Source organism: Salmo salar, chromosome 22 (assembly GCF_965601325.2).
Source record: "Salmo salar chromosome 22, fSalSal1, whole genome shotgun sequence".
NCBI lineage: Eukaryota > Metazoa > Chordata > Actinopteri > Salmoniformes > Salmonidae > Salmo > Salmo salar.
Window position 1 is genome coordinate 13144735 of NC_138312.1, and position 26868 is coordinate 13171602.

General features: G+C 42.0%; 2 protein-coding genes across 3 annotated transcripts in view; both read right to left on the reverse strand.

Annotated features, from left to right (window-relative positions):
• Nucleotides 1–2450: 2450 nt before the first annotated feature.
• On the reverse strand, nt 2451–8524 carry LOC106582768 (TAR DNA-binding protein 43). Its single transcript, XM_082967377.1, has 6 exons — nt 7786–8524; nt 7413–7576; nt 5569–5709; nt 4820–4990; nt 3667–4725; nt 2451–3004 (listed from the first exon to the last, which is right to left on the reverse strand). The coding sequence occupies exons 1-5, from the start codon at nt 8024–8026 to the stop codon at nt 4225–4227; spliced, it is 1218 nt and encodes a 405-aa protein (XP_082823503.1). The 5' UTR covers nt 8027–8524; the 3' UTR covers nt 2451–3004; nt 3667–4224.
• A 12251-nt stretch (nt 8525–20775) lies between these two features.
• Nucleotides 20776–26868, reverse strand: part of LOC106582769 (guanine nucleotide-binding protein G(I)/G(S)/G(T) subunit beta-1) — a 31293-nt gene continuing 25200 nt past the window's right edge. The window contains exons 9-11 of one of the 2 annotated variants that reach the window (XM_014166179.3): nt 26383–26599; nt 22562–22677; nt 20776–22451 (exon numbers count right to left, since the gene is read on the reverse strand). In XM_014166179.3, coding sequence (XP_014021654.1) covers nt 22571–22677; nt 26383–26599 — 324 coding nt within the window. In that variant the 3' untranslated portion in view covers nt 20776–22451; nt 22562–22570. The remainder of the gene's footprint in view (nt 22452–22561; nt 22678–26382; nt 26600–26868) is intronic. The other variant, XM_082967378.1, reaches the window with a different exon arrangement.

Genomic DNA, 26868 nt, shown 5'->3' on the forward strand with positions numbered 1-26868 from the left:
CCGTGGATCTGCTGGGACGGTATGTGAATTGTATTGGGTCTAGGGCACTAGGGGTACTGTATACAGTTAATAACAGTAAGTACAGTTATTTTAGCAGTAACATTCCGTCTTAGAGCATAACATTAATGCGTTCGAGCTAAGTACTTGGCAAATGACTGTCCCAGTTTAAGCAGCATGTGTCCCGCATTGGAAGTTATCCTTAATCGGCAAACGGTTTTGATTAGGTCTTCGTTTGCATCGCAGAGCAGTGCCCAGTAAATAATTAAATCCAGTTGTTAGATGCTACCCCCCTCCAAATGAAAGCCAAACATGGATGTCACTGTTGGCGCACACATGCGCCATTCTACTTGTTGTTTGGCTTCTAAGGCAGTATAGTGCCTGGTGCGATGCTGATTAGCTCAGAAAAACAGGTGTTAACACAGAAAGGTGTGTGCGCAAAGTAAGAACACAACATGGAATGCATGTTTGGTTTTGATTGGGGGGGGGGGGGGGGGGGTAGCATCTAACAACTGGATTTGTGTATTTATTGGGCTCTGTGATGCAAACAATGACCTCCTAATCAGAACCGTCTATTACAGATGAACATTCAGGTGTGGGAAAAGTGACGTCAAACAAGCATAGGCACAGGTCGGCAAGGGATACTGAAAAAATGCTTTGTCCTAACAGGTGCTTATTCTTCTTCTTTGGTATGATGGCGGTCCACAAACAAATGTTATAGGTGTATGCCGCCATCTACTGTATTGGCTGTGTATTAGCCTACTATTCTGTAGTATGTATGAATTCTTTTCACGTTGTGAAAGAAATCCTAACAGTCACTGGCTTCAATGGCTCCCTTTCCTCATGTATTTTCCTGAATGACCACAGATGAATAGTCAGCAGTGTTGGGGAAGCTACTCGGAAAATAAAGTTTACCAAGCTACTTCAACATTTACTTCACACTAAAGTTACCCTTAAAGGGAACATCCACTCAAAAACTATTTTTTTTCCATTAGCCCACTGTTAATACAGCCCCAACATGTTTTGCATGTCAGCTGTCAAATTGTCAAGATATTGGACTTTCAAGAATCAAAGTGTCACTGGCCACAAAATGACTTTGTGAAAATGTATATCTAAATCTGAAATGTCATAGGTCCACAAAGTACAGATAACTCTAGAGTCAATGTTGACAGAATGTGGAATTGAGTCAATTAAACACAAACAAATGTTTTAAGTGAGAATTAGGCAGATCTGAAGGTAAATTCTTGCCTACTCCGCCCATATTTAATTTCTCAAAAAAGTATTGTGTAGTTCCAGTAGTTAGCTATACCCCTACATGGCAGAATTACTGAAACACTGCCAAGATTTGAATTTAGTTAAACTACCGCCACGCTACTTCAAAATGTAGTTTAATTACTATTTGAATTACATGTAGTTCACTACTCCCCAACACAGATGGTCAGATGAACATACATCACCTATCATGTCCTCTCAAATGTTAGTATCATTAATGAAAAGAAACTAAGTGAAGGAACATGTAGAGAAAAGGGAAGCACTGCTGGGATACAATAGAACTTTGTAGGTAGAAGGTGCTCTTCGGTAAAGTGGTTAAATGGTCTCCAAAAGAAAACAAAAAAAGAACAAGGCACTTGTATAATTAGTGTAAAAACTATTCTGTTGCAGCTCACTGGTCAAAAGTATATTCTTCCCCTTGTCTCCTTTCCTTCGACTGTACTGTGGGGAAGATAACTTTCCCCTGCCCTGCGTTTTCAGAGCAATGCAGATGAGGGAGCGACAGGGAGAGGAATCCACTACACACGGAGATGCACACACACATTCTGCTTGTATGCTTCAGATGATTGACCGTATTATTTTTCTTATTCTTTCAAGATATTTTTGCAAAGGCCTTTGCGAGGTAAAAGGTCTTCATACGGTTTGCAGTGATCTTTTAAAATCTGTGTTTATTCTGATGGACAATCCTCCAGTTACAGATGGACTTCATTTCTCGGCTCTCATTTATGCAGTATACTGTTATATTCTTGCTGTTCAGAAGTAGGTAGGAAACAATTTGGCATCAACTGCTCTGCAGGGTCAGTTGTAAACAGAATAAACAGTTCATTCAACAGCATTACACATCTATAAGCAAACGTAACGCAATACCATGAGGTTTCATAAATCAGATGAGTGCAACGACCTGGCAATGATACTGCCGTCAATGTCTGACAACCTAGTCCCCTTTCTTTTAACTTCACACAAAGAGGGAAGAGTTTGTCAGCACGAACCAGGAGCAGACAAAGAAGAAGAGTGCTGGGGAGAACAACGATACGGAGGCTATTGAGTAGGAAGGAACAACATGCTAAAGCTTAGAGGCTACCCTAGTACTAAGTGAATAGGTTCTATTATGCAGACACTACTAGGTAAATGGCTGTACTTGTACTAATATTGCACATTAAAAGGGCATCAACTGGCTCAACCAACTTGTAGAAAATATTTATTAAGTATCATCCATCAAGTGGTACAGTGAGAATATATTCATTGGCTGAAATGTAAGAGCACGGTTCCAACTTCATCTCCACAAACAGGTTATACTAAAAAAAAATCTGTTCAATAAAAAATATTATTAAAAGGACAACTGGTGTTTCCATTTAGCTTCATTTCGACACATGCCATAACATCCTTTATGGACACTATTTCCCAGTGTGCAAATCTGAAATAACATAACCTGTTCATTATTTGTCTTATGTCCCAAAGAATACATTAAGACATAATAAATTACTCTTCTGCCCAAATAATGCATTCACGTTCATTTAAAATGAAGCCCATTGAAGAAAAAAAAATACCTTGGTTATGTCTGACAGAATAGGTCATAAACGTATCCAAACTTACTACCCAATTCTGACTCCTTTTAAGTTGGCATAAATATAAGAGGCCCCATTTCAAGCCTGTGGGGACTTCTGTCTTCATCCTTCAGGACACTGACTCCAGTCTGGGTTCAGATGGAAACCTCGGTCAGCAGTGTCCAAGGTCCCTAGATATGTGAATTAAGTTAGATTTGACAATTCAAATGACACAAAAGTAACTAGTATTCAAATAAACATAACTACTCAAACATTTTATTAGAGAACTCCATTTGACATATCTAAAACACACCGGAGAATCACACACTGGGAAACATGTGACAACCACGCCACGTTCTCACGCCATCACTCACGTCCCCAGTGTCCTCAGCAGGTGTCATCCACATCAAAGTTCACACATAGAGAGCATCAATAACAAGGACAGAAACCACACACACCATACAGCATTCAGGTCATGTAGGTTATATAATACAAGACAAATATTCAGCACAACATTCCACACTACATTTGGGTACCACTTCTGCACTTGATCAATATACTACAGGAGGGTGGGACAAATTGCAAAGAGAGATCTTGAAGTACTAGTAAATGAAAGTCCATTTAGGGGGGGGGGGCTTGTAGCATCTGCAGATTCCATTCACTCACACAACAGCAGTCAAATTGGGCTCTTTCATCGCACAACCAGTCCGTTTCACGCTTTCTTTTTCTCTCTCTGTTCGCTCACTCATCAATTCACTCTTCGCCACAAGCCATCCTCAATCGCACTCACGAGTTCTTAATGTCAGTTGCGCAGTTCTTTCCATTAAAAAGTGGATAAAAATGAATCACCCACCGTCTCTTAGAACATGCGGAGTGAAGCCGTTCTTTGATGGCAAAGCATTTATAGATGGAAGAGAGTGATACTGACATCACCCCAAAGAATGCTGCCAAAGAGGAGCTTCTTCCCAGGAAAATGGAAGAGAGGTGAACTGCAGAAGAGATTGTAGTGAAGGCTTTTCCATTTAACTTGAGACTGCAAATAAAGTTGCACTTAAAACATTTAAGTTTCAACCAGATTCTTTCCAATGCAAGATTGTTGTCAAATATTATGGATGGAGTGAACCAGTGACTTCTCATGCATTCAGAAACATCACAACTCACAATGCATGCATCAAAGAATCCAGTTGAAAATAAGTCAGGATATAACAAACTTAACAAATAAATTTGACTTCAAAAGTAGCACTACTCTGGTAAACAATAATTCACTTCAAACACTTTCTAAATTAAAATCTTGAGTATTTCTCTCTCCAAATGTACAAAACAGCCTTCACAAAAGCGTTTAAGTATCAGCTACGCATAACACCAGAAATAAATTAGGAAAAAGACATCTCACAATACTTACCAAACTATTTCACATACCCCACCCGGAAGACTTTGACTCCATACTGGAGCCAAATCCTGAGCTAAACCCACTACCACTGGCTGTTGCGTTAGAACCGGTACCCCAACCTAGACTGGCTGAGTTGGTGCCGTAGTTACTGTTGCCTGTGCTGTAGGCCTGGCTCTGATCCCTGGTGGAGTTAGTCTGCCCAGTGGAGGTGGTGCCTGAGGTGGCAGTTTGCCCTTGCTGACTAGCCAACATACCCATCATTCCCCAACTGCTCTGTAGGGCAGCCTGAGCAGCAGCCATCATGGCAGGGTTCAGACTAAAGTTACCAAAATTAGCCATATTACTACTGGCGCTGCTCCCTAACCCTGTGCGGTTACTACCAAAGCCCTGAGCCCCAAACCCGTTTCCAAACCGCCCTGCTCGCTCCGTCATCTGCCTACTGCCGTGCTTTGGCTCAGCATTTGAGATGTGCACGCTGACCCCCTTAATAATCAGGTCCTCTCCACATAGGGAACTGGCAACCTGGAGAGAAGACATGCGGGTCAGTCTGACATTAAAGGGGCAATTCAGCAGATGGCAAATAGAACAAGGTCTTTGAATTTGCGGTGGCACCTACCTGGTCATCGGCAAAGCTGACGAAGGCAAAGGCACGGAAGGGCTTGGGGATGAAGACGTCAGTGACCTCACCATACTGCATGAAGAACTGTCGCAGTTCATCAGCGGACAAGTCTTCAGTGCAACGGCCTACAAACACTTTCCTGCTTCTCATGGGCTCATCTGGACCTTGCTGTTTTACAAAAAAATTGAAAGGTTCACACATTAACAATATAGGAAACATTAGGAACACCTTCCTATTATTCAGTTGCCCCCCCCCCAAAAAAACAGCCTCAATTCATCAGGGCATGGAATCTCCAAGGTGTCGAAAGCGTTCCACAGGGATGCTGGCCCATGTTGACTACAATGCTTCCCACAGTTGTGTCAAGATGGCTGGACGTCCTTTGGGTGGTGGACCATTCTTGACACACATGGAAACTGTTGAGAGTGAAACACCCAGCGGTGTTGCAGTTCTTGACACAAACCGGTGCGCCTGGCACCTACCATCACACCCCTGTTCAAAAGCACTTATATTTTTTGCCTTGCTCATTCACCCTCTGAATGACACGCACACAATCCATGTCTCAATAGTCTCAAGGCTTAAAAATGATTCTTTAACCCTTCTCCTCCCCTTCATCTACGCTGATATGAAGTGGATTTAACAAGTGACATCAATAAGGGATCATAGCTTTCACCTGGATCCACATCTGAAACAAGTGTTCTTGCCGTTAATAATCCACGTTACACACCATACAGAAACAAAACGCCTACCTTGGAGTTGGGGAGTTTGCAGTCACACCATCTTCCATCAATCATGTGGCGTTGTGAGATCACTTTGTCTTGAGTCTCATACTCAGTAAACCTCACAAAGCCAAACCCCTTTGAGTTTCCAGTCTTCACATCTCGTTTCACCTGTGAAGAGGAGCATGTAGTGAAGGCACCACAGACATACCAAGGCATTGCACACTAAAGAGTAACTGACAAGATTTAGCACCATCAAAATCTTTTTTTATATTCTTATCACATACACTCTCGGAAACAATGACAAATGTCTCATTTTGCAACAAGCAGAGCACATATCTGGTTTGGAAATGACGTAGAGTCAGGTATTTGTGAAAATTCTAGACTGAAATGAATGGGAAAGCGGCCGTGCATTTGGGCAATTAATAGACACCGCAGTGAATTTAAAAAAAATGTGTCAGTGTTGTCCAGTTTGACTCTACACAGACCAGTGTGCCATAACCAATCACAGCTAGAGTTGGCCTATTATGAAAATAGACCATGCCAAACAGTCCTATGCCATTCACGTTGATGTTGCACTACTGGACTGTTACCATTAAGCAGAAGAACTCGACTTTGGTTAGAAAGCTGTAGCAAAATTCACAAGAAACCTGAATGGTTTTCTGCAAATATATAATACCAGGGCAGTCTTACTTCTGAGAACTTCACATTGATCAAAAAACCAACAGGTGGCCTCCCGAGTGGCGCAGAGGTCTAGCTGTGCCACTAGAGATTCTGGGTTCTGTCGCAGCCGACCGGAAGGCCCATGGCGTGACACAATTGGCCCAGCGTCATCCGGGTTAGGGAGGGTTTGGCCGGCAGGGATATCCTTGTCTCATCGCGCACTACCGACTCCTGTGGCGGGCCGGGCGCAGTGCACGCTGACACTGTCGCCAGGTGTACAGGTGTTTCCTCCGACACATTGGTGCGGCTGGCTTCCGGGTTGGATAGGCCAATAGTGGCGAAGTAATTACAATTTAGCAATTTACACTGGAGTGATATGTGCAGATGAGGATGTGCAAGAAGAAATACTGGTGTGCAAAAGAGCAGAAAAACAAAAACAAATATGGGGATGAGGTAGGTAGTTGGTTGGATGGGCTATTTACAGATGGGCTGTGTACAGCTGCAGCGATCGGTAAGCTGCTCTGACAGCTGATGCTTAAAGTTAGTGAGGGAGATAAGTCTCCAACTTCAGTGACTTTTGCTATTTGTTCCAGTCATTGGCAGCAGAGAACTGGAAGGAAAGGCGGCCAAAGGAGGTGTTGGCATTGGGGATGACCAGAGAACTGGAAGGACAGGCGGCCAAAGGAGGTGTTGGCATTGGGGATGACCAGAGAACTGGAAGGACAGGCGGCCAAAGGAGGTGTTGGCATTGGGGATGACCATGCTGGAGCGCATGCTACAGGTGGGTGTTGCTATGGTGACCAGTGAGCTGAGATTAGGCGGTGAGTGAAACAGTACAACCCCTGAATAACTAGGGGCAGCCAACACACTAGCTGTGATTTAGAAACTGATAGGACTATTTAGACTACCTAGCTATTTATTGTTGAATTTTATTAATCATGCATTGGCTGCATCCATTTAATTCTGCCAACAAAACCTTACCATATGTAATGGAATGTTGAGTGAAAACCAATTTTTTTAAACCTCTTAAAAAGTTGGTTTTGAAGCATAAACTGAATTTGAAATTTTAGACCGATATGATTATGCATTTGTTTTATTTTTACAAAATGGTTAACAGTGTCAGTTCCAATTTAAAGCTGGGAGAACAAAAATAGTGAAGGTACCTAAAAGAAACATCTGCAAAGAACAACATCGCAAATTTGCAACTGTACCTGCACCATGATGACTTCGCCAAAGGTGCTGAAGTAATCTTTCAGGTCCTGTTCAGTTGTCTTCCATGGCAACCCCAGTACAATCAGATCAGATGTCTTCATGTCACCTCTCTTCATCTTCACAGCAGAGGCGGCATCGATCTCATCCATTTTCCTTTTATTGTCTGAAATAGTGTGGTAGGGATCATCATTCATTCCTTGATGTAGCACTTGAGACTGACATTTGCCTAGTTAGATATGCATCATGTGGAATGAGTATAGCTAGGGAACCTTTCAATCTTTAATAATTAATTGAGTATGTAAATATTATAATACAATTGTCCACTAGTTGGTGGCTAATTAAAATAAACATGTCATAGTTTAGTCAACATACCTTTGGGATAATTGACGACATAGACTAGATTGCCCCAGCCGTTCTCAGGCGCATGAAGAATCCCTTCCACCAAACGGACCCCTCTCATGCACTGTGAAACAGGACTCCTGAATCGTAGGCCGCAGGCCCCAGGAAACTGAGCTGCCACGGTAGAAAGCAACACAGAGCCATCATCCTCAGAAGGGATCTCCATGGGCTCCTCATTCTCTTCTTCGGCCACACGAATGTACAACTCTGCCATTTGTAGCTTTTCTCTGTCAAAAACACTGCACTGGCTATGTAAAGTTAACTCTCTACTCACTTCGATATTCGCGACGACTAGTTGATTAATACAAAAAAATAGTCCCGAAAATACACCGCGGTTTATAAAATAAAAATCAGTTCAGATGTTGAAATGGACGCTGCTTAAATGAAATTGTATTTAAACGACTTAGCTAACTAGTTCTCGTGAGATATTCAAGCAAACGAAGCTGCCTCGGTCCCACTCCGTGTTCCTTTGTTAGGTTGCTCTGACATCAACACCGACCTAGCTTTAGCAATGGGGCTTTTAGTGAGCTAACGGCGTCTCGTGCCGCGTTGGTCCTAAAAGTTGAAATTTCGTCCAAGAAATTTGAAATAGACCAATCGTATAATTAACGTTAAGTCTTAACTAAGATTTTCTAAAGTAGTATACACGTATTACTGCACGTTAGAGCAAATATTCAAACTCAAACACACCTGCGACGAAAATAAACACGCTATTCTTTCCGATCAAAATGGCATTATCATGGAGGAAGTGCGTCATTATCTCGGATCATCTCATTGTAAAAAGGAGGGGGGGTGTTGTGCAGCTAGGAAATAACAGAAACTGATAAATAATTATTTCCAGGAAAATGTTACACTTTTTTTTTTACTATGACCTCGGTAAACGTATTTGTGTAAAAACATTTACTTGTGTAAATGATAACCATGGAGATGCATAGTCGATAACTACTGCGGCGTCCTCCCTATGTAAAGATTTGATAAACCCATTTTTTCAAACTTAATTATGAGTTCATGTGACAAGTGGGACCATAGTCGTCAATTTGAACGCCTCCTTTCATGCCAGATATGAAGTCCAGGCTGCTGCTCATCTCTCCATGTTGTTAGCAAGAAACGTATTCATTTCTTCCTTAAAAAACACAGTCATGCGAAGCACAAATATAACATCACAAATCAACCAGAAAAACATTACTCACAAATAAGTCCCCAATCAATACTTTAAATTGCTAGAACATCACAAGAACATCAAGATTACATTTAGAATTTTGTTCCAGCAATACGGTGCATTAAAACTCAAAGCATATTTACTTAGCTCGGTGGAGACGATAGGAACACAGGTGTCTATATTTCAACAGCAAAGTTAGAGGAAGTTTATGAAGTAGGGCCTTGAAAAACAAAAGGGAGTAATGTAGAGATCTACAGGTCTTTAGCAAAGTCCAGCCAACCTTTTTATACAGGATGCAGTGATGGGTATCAAAACGTTCACCTGTAACAAAACGAAGGGCCCTATGGTAGATGGCATCCAAAGGCTTAAGAGTAGTAGCAGCTGCACTTTGATAAATAATATCACTATAATCAAAAACTGGTTGACTGAATAATCTGCTTCCTACTGCTTAGAGAAAGGCACAATCTGTAAGTAAGCATACTATACAGTGCCTTCAGAAAGTATTCAGACCCATTGACCTTTTGCACATTTTGTTACGTTACAGCCTTATTCTAAAATGTATTTTAAAAAAAAATTCAGCAATCTACACACCATAATGCCAAAGTGAAAACAGGCTTTTAGAAAACTGGTTTTTAAAAAACATAAATACCTTATTTACAATAAGTATTCAGATCCTTTGCTGTGAGATGCACAATTCAGCTCAGGTGCATCCTGTTTCCATTGATCATCCTTGAGATGTTTCTACAACTTGATTGGAGTCCACCTGTGGTAAATTCAATTCATTGGACATGATTTGGAAAGGCACACACCTGTCTATATAAGGTCCCACAGTTGACAGTGCATGTCAGAGCAATTCGAAAGAATTGTCCGTAGAGCTCAGAGACAGGATTGTGTTGAGGCACAGATCTGCGGAAGGGTACCAAAACATTTCTGCAGCATTGAAGGTCCCGAAGAACACCGTGGCCTCCATCATTCTTAAATGGAAGAAGTTTGGAACCACTAAGGCCGCCCGGCCAAACTGAGCAATCGGGAGAGAAGGACCTTGGTCAGGGAGGTGACCAAGAACTCGATGGTCACTCTTACAGAGCTCTAGAGTTCCTCTGTGGAGATGGGAGAACCTTCCAGAAGGACAACCATCTCTACAGAACTCCACCAATCAGGCCTTTATGGTAGAGTGGCCAGACGGAAGCCACTCCTCAGTAAAAGGCACATGACAGCCCACTTGGAATTTGGCAAAAGGCACCTAAAGACTCTCAGACCATGAGAAACAAGATTCTCTGGTCTGATGAAACCAAGATTGAACTCTTTGGTCTGAATGCCAAGCATCACGTCTGTAGTAAACCTGGCACCATCCCTACGGTGAAACATGGTGATGGCAGCATCATGCTGTGGGGATGTTTTTCAGCGGCAGGGACTGGGAGACTAGTCGAGGCAAAGATGAAGGGAGCAAAGTACAGAGAGATCCTTGATAAAAACCTGCTCCAGAGCATTCAGGACCTCAGACTGGGGCGAAGGTTCACCTTCCAACAGGACAATGACCCTAAGCACACAGCCAAGACAACGCAGGTGTGGCTTTGGGACAAGTCTCTGAATATCCTTGAGCAGCCCAGCCAGAGCCCGGACATGGAGAGACCTGAAAATAGCTGTACAGCAACGCTCCCCATCCAACCTGACAGAGCTTGAGAGGATCTGCAGAGCAGAATGGGAGAAACTCCCCAAATACAGGTGTGCCAAGCTTGTAGCTTCATACCCAAGAAGACTCGATGCTATAATCGCTGCCAAAGGTGCTTCAACAAAGTACTGAGTAAAGGGTCTGAATACTTATGTAAATGTGATATTTCAGGGGGGGGGTTTTAAACCTGTTTTTGCTTTGTCATTATGGGGTATTGTGTGTAAATTGATGAGGCGGGAAAAACAATTTAATTCATTTTAGACTAAGGCTGTAATCTAACAAAATGTTGAAAAAGTCAAGCGGACTGAATACTTTCCAAATGCACTGTATACAAGGTCAGTGCCATTACCATACTTACAATGGGCAGGGATACTGGAGTCTTCCCTGTGGCTCAGTTGGTAGAGCATGGTGTTTGCAACGCCAGGGTTGTGGGTTCGATTCCCACGGGGGACCAGTACAAAACAAAAATGAAATGTATGCATTTCACTACTGTAAGTCGCTCTGGATAAGAGCGTCTGCTAAATGACAACAACAAAAAAATGATGGAGGTAGATCATTACATGTCTTTTAGATTTTCTGAAACCTGCATTTCCCAAACATAATTTAGGTCACCCAGGATAATAACTTCTGATTTAATAAAAGAAGACAAACTAGTTAGCTCCTCAAGTGCACGAAGGTTAGACGAGGGAGGACGGTAGACCCTTATAACAGTTATGGATACATATTTCCCAGACAAAGGCTTAATAAAGATAGTAGCAAATATTTTTGGGAAAGGGAAATGGCCACTACACCACCTCTACCCTGTCTGTCAGCTCTGAACACATTATAACCCTCAATATTAATATCAGAGTCCAGAATTTCCCCAGAGATCCAAGTTTCCGTCAATACCAGAATGTCCGGATTCATCTGCATAGCCTAGATCTTGATGTAATCCAGGAAGTAAGCTCCTAATGTAAAGATGCATCAACCTAAGTCCTTAACGATTTTTAAAGTCACTTGGAGTCTCCAACTCAAACAAGCTACGTTCAATAGGCGGTTGCAGGCCATGTCTGATGGTTGATATTGATATAGTTGGTATGGTAATAAGATTGCATAGAACAGCACCATTTGATCTATCCTATTAGTAATAAAGGAAGGAGTTGGAATTACTTTTCCAAGGTTAGCGCCATAGGGCCTGAGGCCGCAGCAAATGTCAATATGGGGAACTCTTAGAGTAACCAATGATAGAATGTTATAAATGGACTTATGTGGACTTTGGTTACTATCGTGAAACAGGTCAAGCCCTCTACGTGATTTGAACATTGACGGGGTATTCAAGTTTATGGAATTCACATTTGAAAAGTAAGGGCGGGTGAGATGGGAGGGGAGAGGTGACTTCATTAGGGAGGGGTCTCTGCAGGGCAGGCCTGGCCAGTCAGTCGGAGAGTGGCGACATGGTGGCGAGGCAGTGGCACGACGACCAGGCTGAGGAGTAGAAAAGGAAAAGGTCTTAGAACGGGACCTATCCAGGACTCCAATGTCTTGTGATGGAAATCTCTTGTGTTTATGTGATCATAGTCTGTTTAGCACAATGCTGCTTTTGTAATAACCTGTCTTGTTTGGGTTCGTGCGAGTGACGAGTTGACTGCATAAAGGAGTAAACCACACTAACACTCATAATTTGGCAGTACTCCCAGAGCATTGCTCTGAGAACTAGAGAAGTGATAAAATATCTCACTTTCCAGGTAAGAAGGCTTGTGTGCTATAAGTCAGTCACATGTAGGAACCAATGCCTATGTAAATAATGAATAATGTAAATCATGCTTATAACTTGTATAAAGGGCCTGAAAGGGAACCTCCCCTTCAGAGTTTTTCATCAAGCTTGTATTCAGTTTGTGAACCTCTCCGCGCATTAATAAAGGTTGCTTCACTTACTTTGAGTTTGAGTCCTTAGTGGTGAATTTCCACGACAGTCTCAGTTTGCTTACTCTGGATGTCCAGCTCAGACATACAGTATATTCCTCAATAAGCTGGCAGTTTCCACGTTGGAAATTTGTCCGGTCTATATTATCCTGGAATTGTGCAAAATAGGTGCAGCTCCTACATGGGATGAAACGGTTACCATAGTCTCTGAAGGTGGTATCCGCCAATCCGGAAAAAAATCTGTTTCCCCGTATGACGGAAAGTGGTAGACGCCATTTAGGAAAAAGACTGTTAAAATCCACACTATAATAAAATTGGTTGGCGAGGTAATCAGCTAAAAGTTCAATCCACACAGTGTAATAGTTAGATTGAATCGCACAGTTTGTAGGATCACCACAGTTATAGGCTGCAAGCCAGAACCCAATCACAGACTAGAATAAAGCCAGCACCCATAATAAACACAACCAAGGCACAAAACTCGCAAGCATAACAACAGCAAGGAGAGAGCGGTGACTTAATGCGATTAAATGCTGGGGCCCATCAAAACAGCAATGCAACAGAGGCCGTTTTACCAGTATGATAGCCAGGAGAGAAGCACCTTGGAGGAGAAGTAGTTTCCAGTACATGCGTTCAAGTTTGTTCAAGTTTGACAGTTGTCCAAAAACATCCAAGGCACAATGTCAAGTGGAAGGATGAAAGCAGCCGTAGGCAGATGTCTGCTCAGATAATGTCCTACTGCAGGCCCCAGTGCAGAGTAGGGTTCCCAGGTATGTCCAAGTAGAGATAAAAAAAATTAAGCAGACTTGTTTTTTAAGTCTCCTTAAAAACTGTGTATGCAATATCGCACTACAGTCCAATGTGTTCACAGCCAGATGAAACAAAGCTAAATGGAGACAAACATCTAAACATGGTTTAATCACAGATAGAACAATGAGGTTAGTTATAATAATCTTTGGTTTAATGTTTGATTTGTTACATTAAATAATTCAGTAGTGACATGAAAAAATGATGGCAATCATTGGTTTTTATCGGTAGTAAGAAACTGCAAGCAGCTAAGAACTGCTCCTAACTGGCAAACACAAAACACTTAACAACTTCCAGAAATCGTTTGATCGCAAAGTAAGAATCGCCAAAAACGCAGTCAAAGCAAGTACGGTAGCTGGCGACTGGAGTATGGGTGAGTGGGTGTGTCGAAAGGAGTGGGTATATGGAAAGTGAATCAGCTATTGGCCAGATTTGTTGGCACTGAAGACCATTTTGTGTGGCTGATTGTGCTGCACGACAATAAACTGCAGTGTGCCGCTGCAGTGTGCCACTGTTGTTTCGAGGTGCCTGCTGACCACTTAGAGGTGCTTCCTACTCCGCAGCTGCACGGTCGTGTCGCCGGTGGTACAATTTATTTTCCTCCCTCCCATTATTCCATTTCAAGTATGTTAGCAGCAGCCTGCTCTAGAAATGACTAATATTGATAGCCATATACTAGATGTCACATTTACATTACATTTACGTCATTTAGCAGACGCTCTTATCCAGAGCGACTTACAAATTGGTGCATTCACCTATAATATCCAGTGGAACAACCACTTTACAATAGTACATCTATATCTTTTTTTTGGGATGGGGGGGTTAGAAGGATTACTATATCCTATCCCAGGTATTCCTTAAAGAGGTGGGGTTTCAGGTGTCTACAGAAGGTGGTGATTGACTCCGCTGTCCTGGCGTCGTGAGGGAGCTTGTTCCACCATTGGGGTGCCAGAGCAGCGAACCGTTTTGACTGGGCTGAGTGGGAACTGTGCTTCCGCAGAGGTAGGGGGGCCAGCAGGCCAGAGGTGGATGAACGCAGTGCCCTTGTTTGGGTGTAGCGCCTGATCAGAGCCTGAAGGTACGGAGGTGCCGTTCCCCTCGCAGCTCCGTAGGCAAGCACCATGGTCTTGTAGCAGATGCGAGCTTCAACTGGAAGCCAGTGGAGTGTGTGGAGGAGCGGGGTGACGTGAGAGAACTTGGGAAGGTTGAACACCAGACGGGCTGCGGCGTTCTGGATGAGTTGTAGGGGTTTAATGGCACAGGCAGGGAGCCTCGCCAACAGGGAGTTGCAGTAATCCAGACGGGAGATGACAAGTGCCTGGATTAGGACCTGCGCCGCTTCCTGTGTAAGGCAGGGTCGTACTCTGCAAATGTTGTATAGCATGAACCTACAGGATCGGGTCACCGCCTTGATGTTAGCGGAGAACGACAGGGTGTTGTCCAGGGTCACGCCGAGGCTCTTAGCACTCTGGGAGGAGGACACAATGGAGTTGTCCACCGTGATGGCGAGATCATGGAAAGGGCAGTCCTTCCCCGGGAGGAAGAGCAGCTCCGTCTTGCCGAGGTTCAGCTTGAGGTGGTGATCCGTCATCCACACTGATATGTCTGCCAGACATGCAGAGATGCGATTCGCCACCTGGTTATCAGACCTTGATACATACAGTTTACTCAATGGGGAGCACGGCCGGCCCGCTCATTAGGCAAGATTAGGCGGCAGATTGACGAGGGTGGCATTTTCTGAGCTAAACAGACCAAGACGCACCTCCAACAACAACACATAAATCCTCATAATTATTCCCAAAAACAATGAAAATTCCTCTCAACCAGTGGTATATGAGCTTTTTAGGTGAGCGCTAATGTCGCACTGTGATAAGCAGTGTCCACTTTGTCAAAGGCAGGGGTGAAAAATATTTAGCTTGTCCATTCCCAGCGTGCCTCAAGGTGCTGTTGGAAAGAGGCATCCCTGGGCCTCCCGAGTGGCGCTTGCGGTCTAAGGCACAGCATCGCACTACAGATCTTGGTTCGATTCCGGGTTGTGTCGCAGCTGGCTGTGACCGGGAGACCCATGAGGCGGTGCACAATTGGCTCAGCGTCATCTGGGTTAGGGGAGGGTTTGGCCGGCTGGGATGTTCTTGTCCCATGGCGCTCTAGCGACTCCTTGTGGTGGCCGGGCACATGCACGCTGACTACTGTCGCCAGCTGTACGGTGTTTCCTCCGACACATTGGTGCGGCTGGATATTCACAACTGTACGGAATGGACATTCACAACCAGGAGTTTCACCCCATTGTCATGATTTTGTAGTTTGTATCTGTCCATTGTTGACAAGCTCATAGCAAAAAAGAAAATACTTGTGCATTTCCCGCTGTGTTAAACACATTGCAAATAGGTTCACGATAACTCCTGATAAAGTTGGGTAGTTGATATTCAGAGCTTAAATAGCCAAATTGATTAGTCACAGGAATACAGACTAATAGAAAACCACGGTATGAGTCATAATACCCATAAAACCTAGCGGTCAAACTGTGTAAATCTATCTAGGACAAGGTGACTTTTATCACTATATTCGCCTGTATTTACCCCCCAAAAATGAAACGCTAATTAGCTGCTAATGTGGCTATTATAAAGAACTACAAATGCAATGATGATCTGGACCAGACATATGAATTGAGCCAAAGGTAAGAATCTCTGGATTAACAATCTAATGTTAGCTACATTTTGTAATTAATAAATTGGAAGAAAAAAAATGAACTGTCTTGTGCAAGTTTTAAATTGACACAATACTTGTTAGCAAAGGTGTCAGCTTGAGATGACGTGCAGGAGCTTGCAGGGATTTGTAGGCTTGCATGATGTCTACTTTGATGCTAATTACCATTTTAGAATCTGAGAGTAAATAGAGCTGAATATATTGATAAAAGTCACCTTGTCCGAGAGAGATTTACATGGTTATCAAAACGTCATGCCAGGGCAAGCCTACATGAAACACAACCCTTATTTTAAGTGTTTCTAAAATTCCCTATGCGAAAAATGAACGGTGCGGCTCCATAAAGGCAACGCAACGGCCTGTTTTACAAATGGTGGGCCTACCACATGGGATGGGCATTCATAAAATTCTATTGCAAGCTGACATGATAGGCTACACCCCAGTAAGCATGAGCCAACAACTTTTGGACGTCTTTTTTAGGTGCAGTCCAGTCCGGTACAGACCAAATCTGAACCAATCATAGACGTCTATGTTTGGTTCAGATTTTTTCCAGTCTGGACCAGCCTTGTTTTGACCCAAACATTGACGTCCATAAATTACGTATTTTCAACTTTCATTCAGAAGAAAAAAATTACCCTGATTTCAACACCCGGGAAAAAATACATATTTTAAACGTCCGGAAAATAATTATTTTCACCTTTAATTCAGAACCTAAATTGAACCCAACTTCAACATCTGTAAAAAGATGCATTTTACACGTCTCTTCAACGTAATTTCGCTTACTGGGACTATTCTAGTTTTGCCAGGGAGCGGCAGTTTTTGGTCTCGCTAGGGCGGCGGAACGGCAAGGATCGGCCATGATGTGAGGTTATGAACAGCAACAACACTAGGACACAGTGCCCTTCGCTCCCGCTTAGTGATGGGTCGTTGAATGGCTGAACGGACGTTTTTGAAGAGATCTTTCTGGTGAACGTCGGAAACCGAATTGCATCGGTGAAAGAGACGTTCATTTGGCTCCCTGCATACTGCTACTACTTCTTGTTGAGCTCTAAACAATGTTTTCTGCAGACAAGTTACAAAAAAATTCGGAAGAGGGTGAATCCTCACATTAGAAACAATAAATAGAGGGGAGAGCATGTCAATCTGGTCCACGCTTATTTTTGCATTTAATAATTTACGTACATTTCACGATTTGACATAATAGTATCCTACCGTTTGGGCGTTATATTGGAGATTTGCACATTTATTCATGATTCTAGGTCGATTTTTAAGCATTTTGAATGAAGAACCGTTTGGGAGCCAAATGAGCCGGCTCTTTCACGTGAACGGAGCCAAATTAGCCGGCTCACGGAAAATGTTCAGAATGCCCACAACTGTCTGGCAACGGCGTGGGAAGTAGCAATCTAGTAGCCTGGCCAACGTCAGGGTGACAGTCGCAGTATGCACATGCATACAACGCATGAAGTAACTACACCCATCATGAGTAGGCCTACTTTTGACTGACTCATCCTTTGACTAAAAACAGAAGTACAAACTCTTGCGGTACAGTAGCTGAAATGTATGGTAGTTGCTTGGTAAGAAACAAAAGAAAAAACACAGCTCAATCGAAACCATCTAACCCAGCGCTTCCCAAACTAGGGTTCATGACCTATGAAAATGTGTGGCCTGAAATGAAAATGGGTTTCCACCCCCCGAACCAAAGAAAAGCCTGCAAAAAAGGACATATTTATAATATCGTCTTTGTATCTCAAAGTCATTGTAATGTGGTTAACCTTAAAAATCTAAATGTATTCAAATCTAAAAGATAAAATTCAACCAGAGAGCACCCTTAGATCATGGGAAAAGGCTGCACTTGATCATTGCACTAATCATTCCCACAGTGAATAGCTAGGCCCTCTAAGCTATGAAACCACACACTATTGCAGACTTAATTGATATTACCGGCCGCAATTGATATGGTGAAAACAATGTGTAGGGAGGGAGAGGCACAAAAACTCACATTAATACCTTTGTCAGATAACACTGTTAAACGGGGCTGTAGTGGAGCAGGTTGAGAGGTTCAAGTTCCACATCACCAACAAACTAACAGGGTCCAAGCACACCAAGACAGTCGTGAAGAGGGCACGACAAAACCTATTCCCCCTCAGGAGACTGAAAAGATGACTATATGGGATCAGAGCACAACAATGTTCTATTTCACACCGAGGCTTAGTGGTTATCGAGGGGGAGTGCTAGAAAGATTTTTCGAGAGGACCTGTTGTCATTCACAATGGATTAAAAAACAGACTTGGTTGACTTTCTGTGTAATGAAAATAAAATGTCTCCTTGCCTGTGTAACAGACATATTTGGGAAACTGAACGAACTGAACGCAAGCATGCAGGGGAAATACAAAAACATTCTACAGATGAGTGACCTAATCAGTGGATTCAGAGGAAATCATTCTTATTGGAGGGAGTCTTTCAAAAGGTAAACATGCCTCCTTCCCTTGGCTGTGCATGTTTCTAACAGAAAACAGCGTTAGTAAGTGTCCCACACAAGTGATGACCGCTGACCTCCAACGCTTGGAAGAGCATTTCGGGACCTACTTCCCAATCCGTTTTACTGTGATCCTGGCTCAGTTGACATGCTGGTAAGTGAAATCAAACAGCTGATCGAGCTGTCATGTAAATGACAACACATTAGTGCAAGAAATGAAGAAATGTATCAAAATGGCTGTAAGTGAATGGTTACACAATTAACTATGTAAATGAGAAAAAACTAAGTGTATTAAGGAAATAGAGGCCTGGCTCAAATAGAAGTCTGTCTCTAATAATGAATTGTATGACCCGGAAAGAATCCTTTATCCTCCAAGGTAAAAACAAATATGATCCAGTCGCCATATGGCATATTCACTGTAAATTTCAACCTCCTTGTTCCAGTCTGTAATCCCCATGTTTTAAGATGACTACAATCACTCCTGTCCTAAGAATTCTAAGGCTTCATGCCAAAATTACTACCGCCCTGTAGCACTCACTTCTGTAATCATGAAGTGCTTTGAGAGGCTGGTTATGGCATACATTAACTCCACCATCCCAACCACACTAGACCCACTTCAATTTGCATACCGCCCCAACACATCCATAGACGACACAATCTCAATTGCTCTCCACATTACCCTCACCCACCTAGATAAGAGGAATACCTACGTGAGAATGCTGTTCATTGACTATAGCTCAGCGTTCAACATCATTGGCCCCTCCAAGCTCTTCAGTAAGCTTAGGATTCTGGGTCTGAACACCTCCCTCTGCAACTGGATGCTGGACTTCCTGACGGGCCGACCCCAGGTGGTGAGGTAGGCAACATCACCTCCACCACGCTGACCCTTAACACAGGGGTGTGTGCTTAGTCCCCTCCTGTACTCCCTGTTCACCCACGACTGTGTGGCCACACATGACTCCAACACCATTATCAAGTTCGCTGCCAACACAACGGTGGTAGGCCTGACCATCGGCAACGATGAGTCAGCCTACAAGGAGGTCAGTGACCTGGCAGTGCGGTGCCAAAGCAACAACCTCTCCATCAACGTCAGCAAGACCAAGGAGTTGATCGTGGACAACAGGAAACAGAGAGCGCGAGCACGCCCCTATCCACATCAATGGGGCGGCAGTGGAGCAGGTAGACAGCTTCAAGTTCCTTGGTTTCCAAATCACTAAAGACTTAAAATGGTCCAAACACACATGCACAGGAGTGAAGGCGCGACAGTGCCTCTTCACCCTCAGGAGGTTGAAAAAGTTTGGCATGGGCCCTCAAATCCTGAAAAGGTTCTACAGCTGTACCATTGAGAGCATCTTGACTGGATGCATCACTGCTTGGTATGGCAATAGCACCGCCCTCGATCGCATGGCACTACAGAGCATTGTGCGGATAGCCCAGTACATCACTGGGGCCGAGCTCCCTGCCATCCAGGACCTCTATATCAGGCGGTGTGAAAAGAAGGCCTGGAAAATCGTCAAAGACTCCAACCACCTAAGCTATAGACTATTTTCTCTCCTGCCGCACTGCTAACGGTACCAGTGCATCAAGTCTGACACCAACAGGCTCTTGAACAACTTCTATCCCCAAGCAATACTACTGATAAATAGCTAACAAATTAGCTATATGGACTGAGTTTATCTTGTATCTTTAATGATCTTTTATTTCAATATTTGCAGTCGATGCACACTCAGTTCCCTACACACTAACTCCATCATTTGCTCACTCACACATAATACACACACACACATTTAAACTGACTTTACACATATGCTGCTGCTACTCTCATATCCTGTTGCCTAGTCCCCTATACATAGCTACAGTACCTCCATAACAGTATTTCTGCACATGTACATTTGATCTGACTTTAAATATTTCCTTTATATAGAATGCTTGCTTTGTGTATTTCATATTATTTCTCGTGTTTGTTTCTAGTAATACATTGTTATTGATTATTGCACTGTTGAGTTGAGTTTGCAAGAGTCATTTCATGGTTCTTATGCATGAGACATCAAAACTTGAAACAACTAAAAACATGCTAGTTAAGTTGCCTATTGCACTATGAATTTGTTTTGTTGGAATGTGAATGTTTAGTGTAGGGTTCTTTTCTCCTTATTTGCATGGATCATTTCTGCACTCAGCCAACATAGTAAATGTACATATGAGAGAGAACATTTATGACAAGTAATCTGAGAATAAACTAACAAGAGACACCTCAAACATCTTTTTATTACATTTTTCAATAACAGTACATTACCTATCTTGCATCCAGCTCGCTGTGGAACACCAACATACTGAAATAAAATACAAAAAGGTGAAGAGTACAAGGATGCAGAGCTCTATCTTATCAATGGAAGGAGAAAAGGGAGTCCATCTCAACTGAATTGCAATTCATTTTACTTTTGGCCACAAATACATCACATTTATTGTACATCACAGAAAAAAAAAAATGTCACAACTATTAAAGAAAGTGCTTCTGTATACAGTGAAAAGAAGAAAAAAAAAATCTGTCATTCAGATGCTTTTTGACATATTTAAAAGACAAAGAAAAAAATATTACAAAACGTTTTAGTATGGACAGAAATCTGAGAATGTGTTTTGTTCCATTGGTTGTGAAAATTTAAAGGCGAGATTGTGTGAACCACCCAACAGAGCTCCCAATCATTCCTTTATGAATTATAAAAAGTGGCATCATTAGAACTGGTAAGCATATTTCAGAGTCTGCAGTCAATAGGAAATCATTCTTCACTTTTAATTATCTGGTGCATAGCCTTGCCAGTGTAAGTACATAAATGTATGCAGAGTCTAGCCAAAAATAACTTGAATAAAGTTCAAATTATAGTTAACAGGTTACTATCCTTACGAAAAAGACAGACAACTTGGGCCTTTGCACCTTGGAAAGCAATTCTACAGCATGCACACCTAAATTAACCCATGGCAGACCCCAAAAAATATGACATTTCAGATCATTATTTTCTGACATTGATTTGTACATTTCATTCACATTCATAGCAAATGCAGTTCCAAGCACAGGAAGGGTCTGTCTATTTAGTCAGGTGAGGTCTATCACTGAGAAGTGGACAACCAAAAAAAAATCCCCCACCCATTTAACTAAATCCAGCCTTGCCACAAAAACAACAGAACCCCATTCTAAACCCCACCCAAATAACAAAAGACAGTTAAGGGGTTAACTGAAAATAAGTTACACATACCCTTTAGCTTTGGAATGAGCGTCCATCACAATTTATAGCATGTGCTTGGTTAGTTAACAATATTAGTTGAAGCAAATCTTATTTTCTGTGCAAAAAAAAGCTGTGATTAAACAAACCGCTATTATATAAATACATCATAGAAACGTTCTGAAAGCTGCTCATGTAATCTGGTCAAGCTTTTGCTTTCAAGCTCTCATGTTATTTTGTCCCATCTTTCTTACATGATTAAATTAGATTAAAATGAAAAGCTTTAATTTTAAAACATATCTAAAACCACTGAGGAAACATGACAAACGAAAGCCATTGAATAAAACTATAACCTTCAGAGAATAGAATTCTTCAACAAAAAAAAGTTAAATATTTGTACAATTACGCTCCAACATTTGCTTTTGAGACGCATACATTTGCATGGGATGATAGTGTTGTTTTTTCATTCAAGGTAACATAAAATGGTCCAAGAAGGAATGCACAAGTTTGATTTGATACCACAGGAAATCTTTTAAACTAGGTGATAAACAATTGTGCTCTTCTTTGTGTAGGAAAGGCATTGGTTTCCCTTCGTTTTTGTGGTTTCCAAGTCAGTTTAAAACGGTGTTGAAGAAGATGCTGTGAAATTGTACATTCTTAAGTTGTTGTAAATGGTCTTCCAGTCAACTTTGGAGATCAAAATTACATCTGAAAAATAAAAAGCGGAAAAGGGCAAAGAGCGAGTCAGGGTTGAACAATAGTGAACAATGCACTGTATACAAGTAGCTAAGGCTGAGTAATACAAAAAGGGAAAGCACCTTCAGGTTTCAATTCCAGATCTTCAGAAAACTGTCCCAGGATCCTGTTGCAACTGCCATGCCATCATCAGTGACTCCCAGGCAGCTAACACGATTGTCATGTCCAGCCAACACACCTAAAACAGAACCATAGCATTAGTCTAAGGACTTTTTGTGCCGGGGATCTACTAGGATGCTGGGAATGATGCAGTTTCATTATATTGACATTATAGTTAACTTGTTGAGGATAGGGGGCAGTATTTTCACGGCTGGATGAAAAAACGTACCCAAATTAAACTGGTTACTACTCTTGCCCAGAAACTAGAATATGCATATTATTAGTAGATTTGGATAGAAAACACTGAAGTTTCTAAAACTGTTTGAATGGTGTCTGTGTATAACAGAACTCATATGGCAGGCAAAAACCTGCGAAAAATTCAACCAGGAAGTGGAGGATCTGAGAATTGTAGTTCTTTCTAGTCCCTTTCGAAACTACAGTGTCTGTGGGGTCACGGTTGCACTTCCTAAGGCTTCCATTGGCTGTCAAAAGCCTTCAGAAAGTGGTTTCATCTGTCTCCTGTTACTGGGCAGATAATAGGAGCTCAGTCACTGAGTGGACTGCCTGGGGACAAAGGGATTGGATATGCGTGGTCCCACGAGTGCGCTGTTCCTTCTTTTTCTCCTTGAATGAATACGCCATTGTCCGGTTGGAATATTATCGCAATTTTACGTTAAAAATACCATTAACCTGTTAGGGCTAGGGGCAGCATTGACACGGCTGGATAAAAAACATACCCGATTTAATCTGGTTACCACTCCTACCCAGTAACTAGAATATGCATATACTTATTACATATGGATAGAAAACACCCTAAATTTTCTAAAACTGTTTGAATGGTGTCTGTGAGTATAACAGAACTCAAATGGCAGGTCAAAACCTGAGAGATTCCTTTACAGGAAGTGGCCTGTCTGACCATTTCTTGAACTTCTTTTCCATCTCTATCATTTGCTAAGGATCTCTGCTCTAACGTGACACTTCCCACGTCGTCCATAGGCGCTCAGAGCCCGGGAAAAAACAGAATGTCGCCATTCCAGCCCCAGGCTGAAACACATTATCGCCTTTCTCAAGTGGCCGATCAAGGGACACTGGGCTTATGCGCATGACCCCGACCGCCCCCGCCTTTAGGATTTTTTCCTCTGTTTGCCGAAAAGGAGATTCCCTGTCGGAATATTATCGCTTTTCTACGAGAAAAATGGCGTAAAAATTTATTTTAAACAGCGGTTGACATGCTTCGAAGTACGGTAATGGAATATTTAGAATTTTATTGTCACGAATTGCGCCATGCGCGTGACACTTCTTTACTATTTCGGATAGTGTCTGGAACGTACGAACAAAACGCCGCTATTCGGATATAACGATGGATTATTTTGGACCAAACCAACATTTGTTATTGAAGTAGCAGTCCTGGGAGTGCATTCTGACGAAGACAACAAAAGGTAATCAAACTTTTATAATAGTAAATATGATTATGGTGAGTGCTAAACTTGCCAGGTGTCTAAATAGCTAGCCCGTGATGCCTGGGCTATGTACTTAGAATATTGCAAAATGTGCTTTCACCAAAAAGCTATTTTAAAATCGGACATATCGAGTGCATAGAGGAGGTCTGTATCTATAATTCTTAAAATAATTGTTATGCTTTTTGTGAACGTTTATCGTGAGTAATTTAGTAAAATGTTAGCGAATTCCCCGGAAGTTTGCGGGGGGTATGCTAGTTCTGAACGTCACATGCTAATGTAAAAAGCTGGTTTTTGATATAAATATGAACTTGATTGAACAAAACATGCATGTATTGTATAACATAATGTCCTAGGGTTGTCATCTGATGAAGATCATCAAAGGTGAGTGCTGCATTTAGCTGTCTTCTGGGTTTTGGTGACATTATATGCTGGCTTGAAAAATGGGTGTCTGATTATTTCTGGCTTGGTACTCTGCTGACATAATCTAATGTTTTGCTTTCGTTGTAAAGCCTTTTTGAAATCGGACAGTGTGGTTAGATTAACGAGAGTCTTGTCTTTAAATGGCTGTAAAATAGTCATATGTTTGAGAAATTGAAGTAATAGGATTTTTAAGGTTTTGAAAATCGCGCCACAGGCTGGCAGTGGCTGTTACGTAGGTGGGACGCAAGCGTCCCACCTAGCCCATAGAGGTTAAGATTGATTTTAAACAACGTTTGACATGCTTCTAAGTACGGTAATGGAACATTTTGACTTTTTGTGTCTCGAATTACACTCGCGCATCATGCCTTTGGATAGTGACCTGAACGCACGAACAAAACGGAGGTATTTGGACATAAATATGGATTATTTTGAACAAAAACAACATTTCTTGTGGAAGTAGAAGTCCTGGGAGTGTATTCTGACGAAGATCAGCAAAGGTAAGAGAATATTTATAGTACTAATTCTGAGTTTAGGTGACCCCGAACTTGGTGGGTGTCTGTATAGCTTGGTGTGATGGCGAGCTATGTACTCAGAATATTGAAAAATGTGCTTTCTCCGTAAAGCCATTTTAAAATCTGACACAGCGGTTGCATAAAGGAGTACTGTATCTATAATTCTTAAAATAATTATGTATTATGTCAATGTTTATGATGAGTATTTTTGTAAATTCACCGGAAGTTTTTGGTGGGAATACATTTTCTGAACATCACGCGCCAATGTAAAATGCTGTTTTTGGATATAAATATGAACTTTATCGAACAAAACATACATGTATTGTGTAACATGATGTCCTAGGAGTGTCATCTGATGAAGATCGTCAAAGGTTAGTGCTTCATTTAGCTATGTTTTGGGTTTTTGTGACATATATCCTTGCTTGGAAAATGGCTGTGTGGTTATTTTTGTCTATGTACTCTTCTAACATAATCTAATGTTTTGCTTTCGCTGTAAAGCCTTTTTGAAAATCGGACAATGTGGTTGGATTAAGGAGAGGTGTATCTTTAAAATGGTGTAAAATAGTTGTATATGTTTGAGAAATTTGAATTACGACATTTTGTTGTTTTGAATTTGCCACCCTGGTATTTCACTGGCTGTGTCCCGCAGGTGGCTAGCGTCCCACGTAGCCCATAGAAGTTAAGTTAAAATAAACATCAGTTTGTGGTAGCTAAGTTTTTTTGAATAAAAAATTTCCAGGACATGTGTTTGACTAATATGTGTACAAGATAAACGTTGAGACGTGCATGTTTGTTGTGCAATGAGACGTCTCTGCAGGGGTTGCATTAGCTTTCAGAAAACTGCATTTTCAAAACGCAGACCATCCAAAGAATGTGTTTTCAACCATTTCACCTGCATTTTATATTCAAAGTTGTGTTTTTTTTTTTTTTGCTTCATTAGAGGCCTGCAAATGTACTTTTTCTTCACACCCCCCAAAATGTTTTCACGTTTTCATTGGATGACAACAAAAGTGCAACACTATTTGGCTTAGCAGCCACACAAGTAAATTAGCTTGCAATGAAAGTTGCTTGAAGTTAATCTTGCCGTTTAACTTGCTACCGGAGAAAAAAAGACAACACCGGAGAAAAGTACCGTACATATCAGTCTGGTCAAGACGAGAGCAAAGATCTCTCATCTGATTGGAGAAGTGCAACTGAATCACAAAATGTGTTCTTTTATATTCATGATTTGGAGCGAACTGTGACTGAAGCCGAGCAGAAATGACAATAAGAAGCATTTTAGATTGGAGTTTACAAAAACGCAGAAAAATATTTGTCCCGCTTTTTTTATGCGGGAAAATATACTGCGTTATTGCAACCTATGCTCAGGGGGGGGGGTTATCAGTGACTCACCGGCACGGTCAGCCTTCAGTGTGTCCCACACGTTGCAGTTGAAGTCATCATATCCAGCCAGGAGGAGACGACCACTTTTGGAGAAAGCAACAGAGGTGATGCCACAGATGATGTTGTCATGCGAGTAGCACATCAGCTCCTGGTCGGCACGAAGGTCGAAGAGTCTGCAGGTGGCATCATCAGAGCCCGTACAAAAGGCATTGCCATTGGGGAAGAACTGTAAAGCACAGATCAGATCACACAATAATGACTTACTGAGAGACTAAGACCTGGGAATTCCCAGGGACCTCACGATACGATATTACCACGAAACTTAGGTGCCGATACGATATGTATTGCATTTGTCATGACTCTATATGTATTGCGATTCAATGTTCCAAACATAATGCTCACTATGCCTTCTGCAGAGAGACAAGAGCATGAGAAAAGGAGTTTTGATCAGTGATGGAAATAAAAAGTGCTGAAAACACTGGCTCACTATTTAAA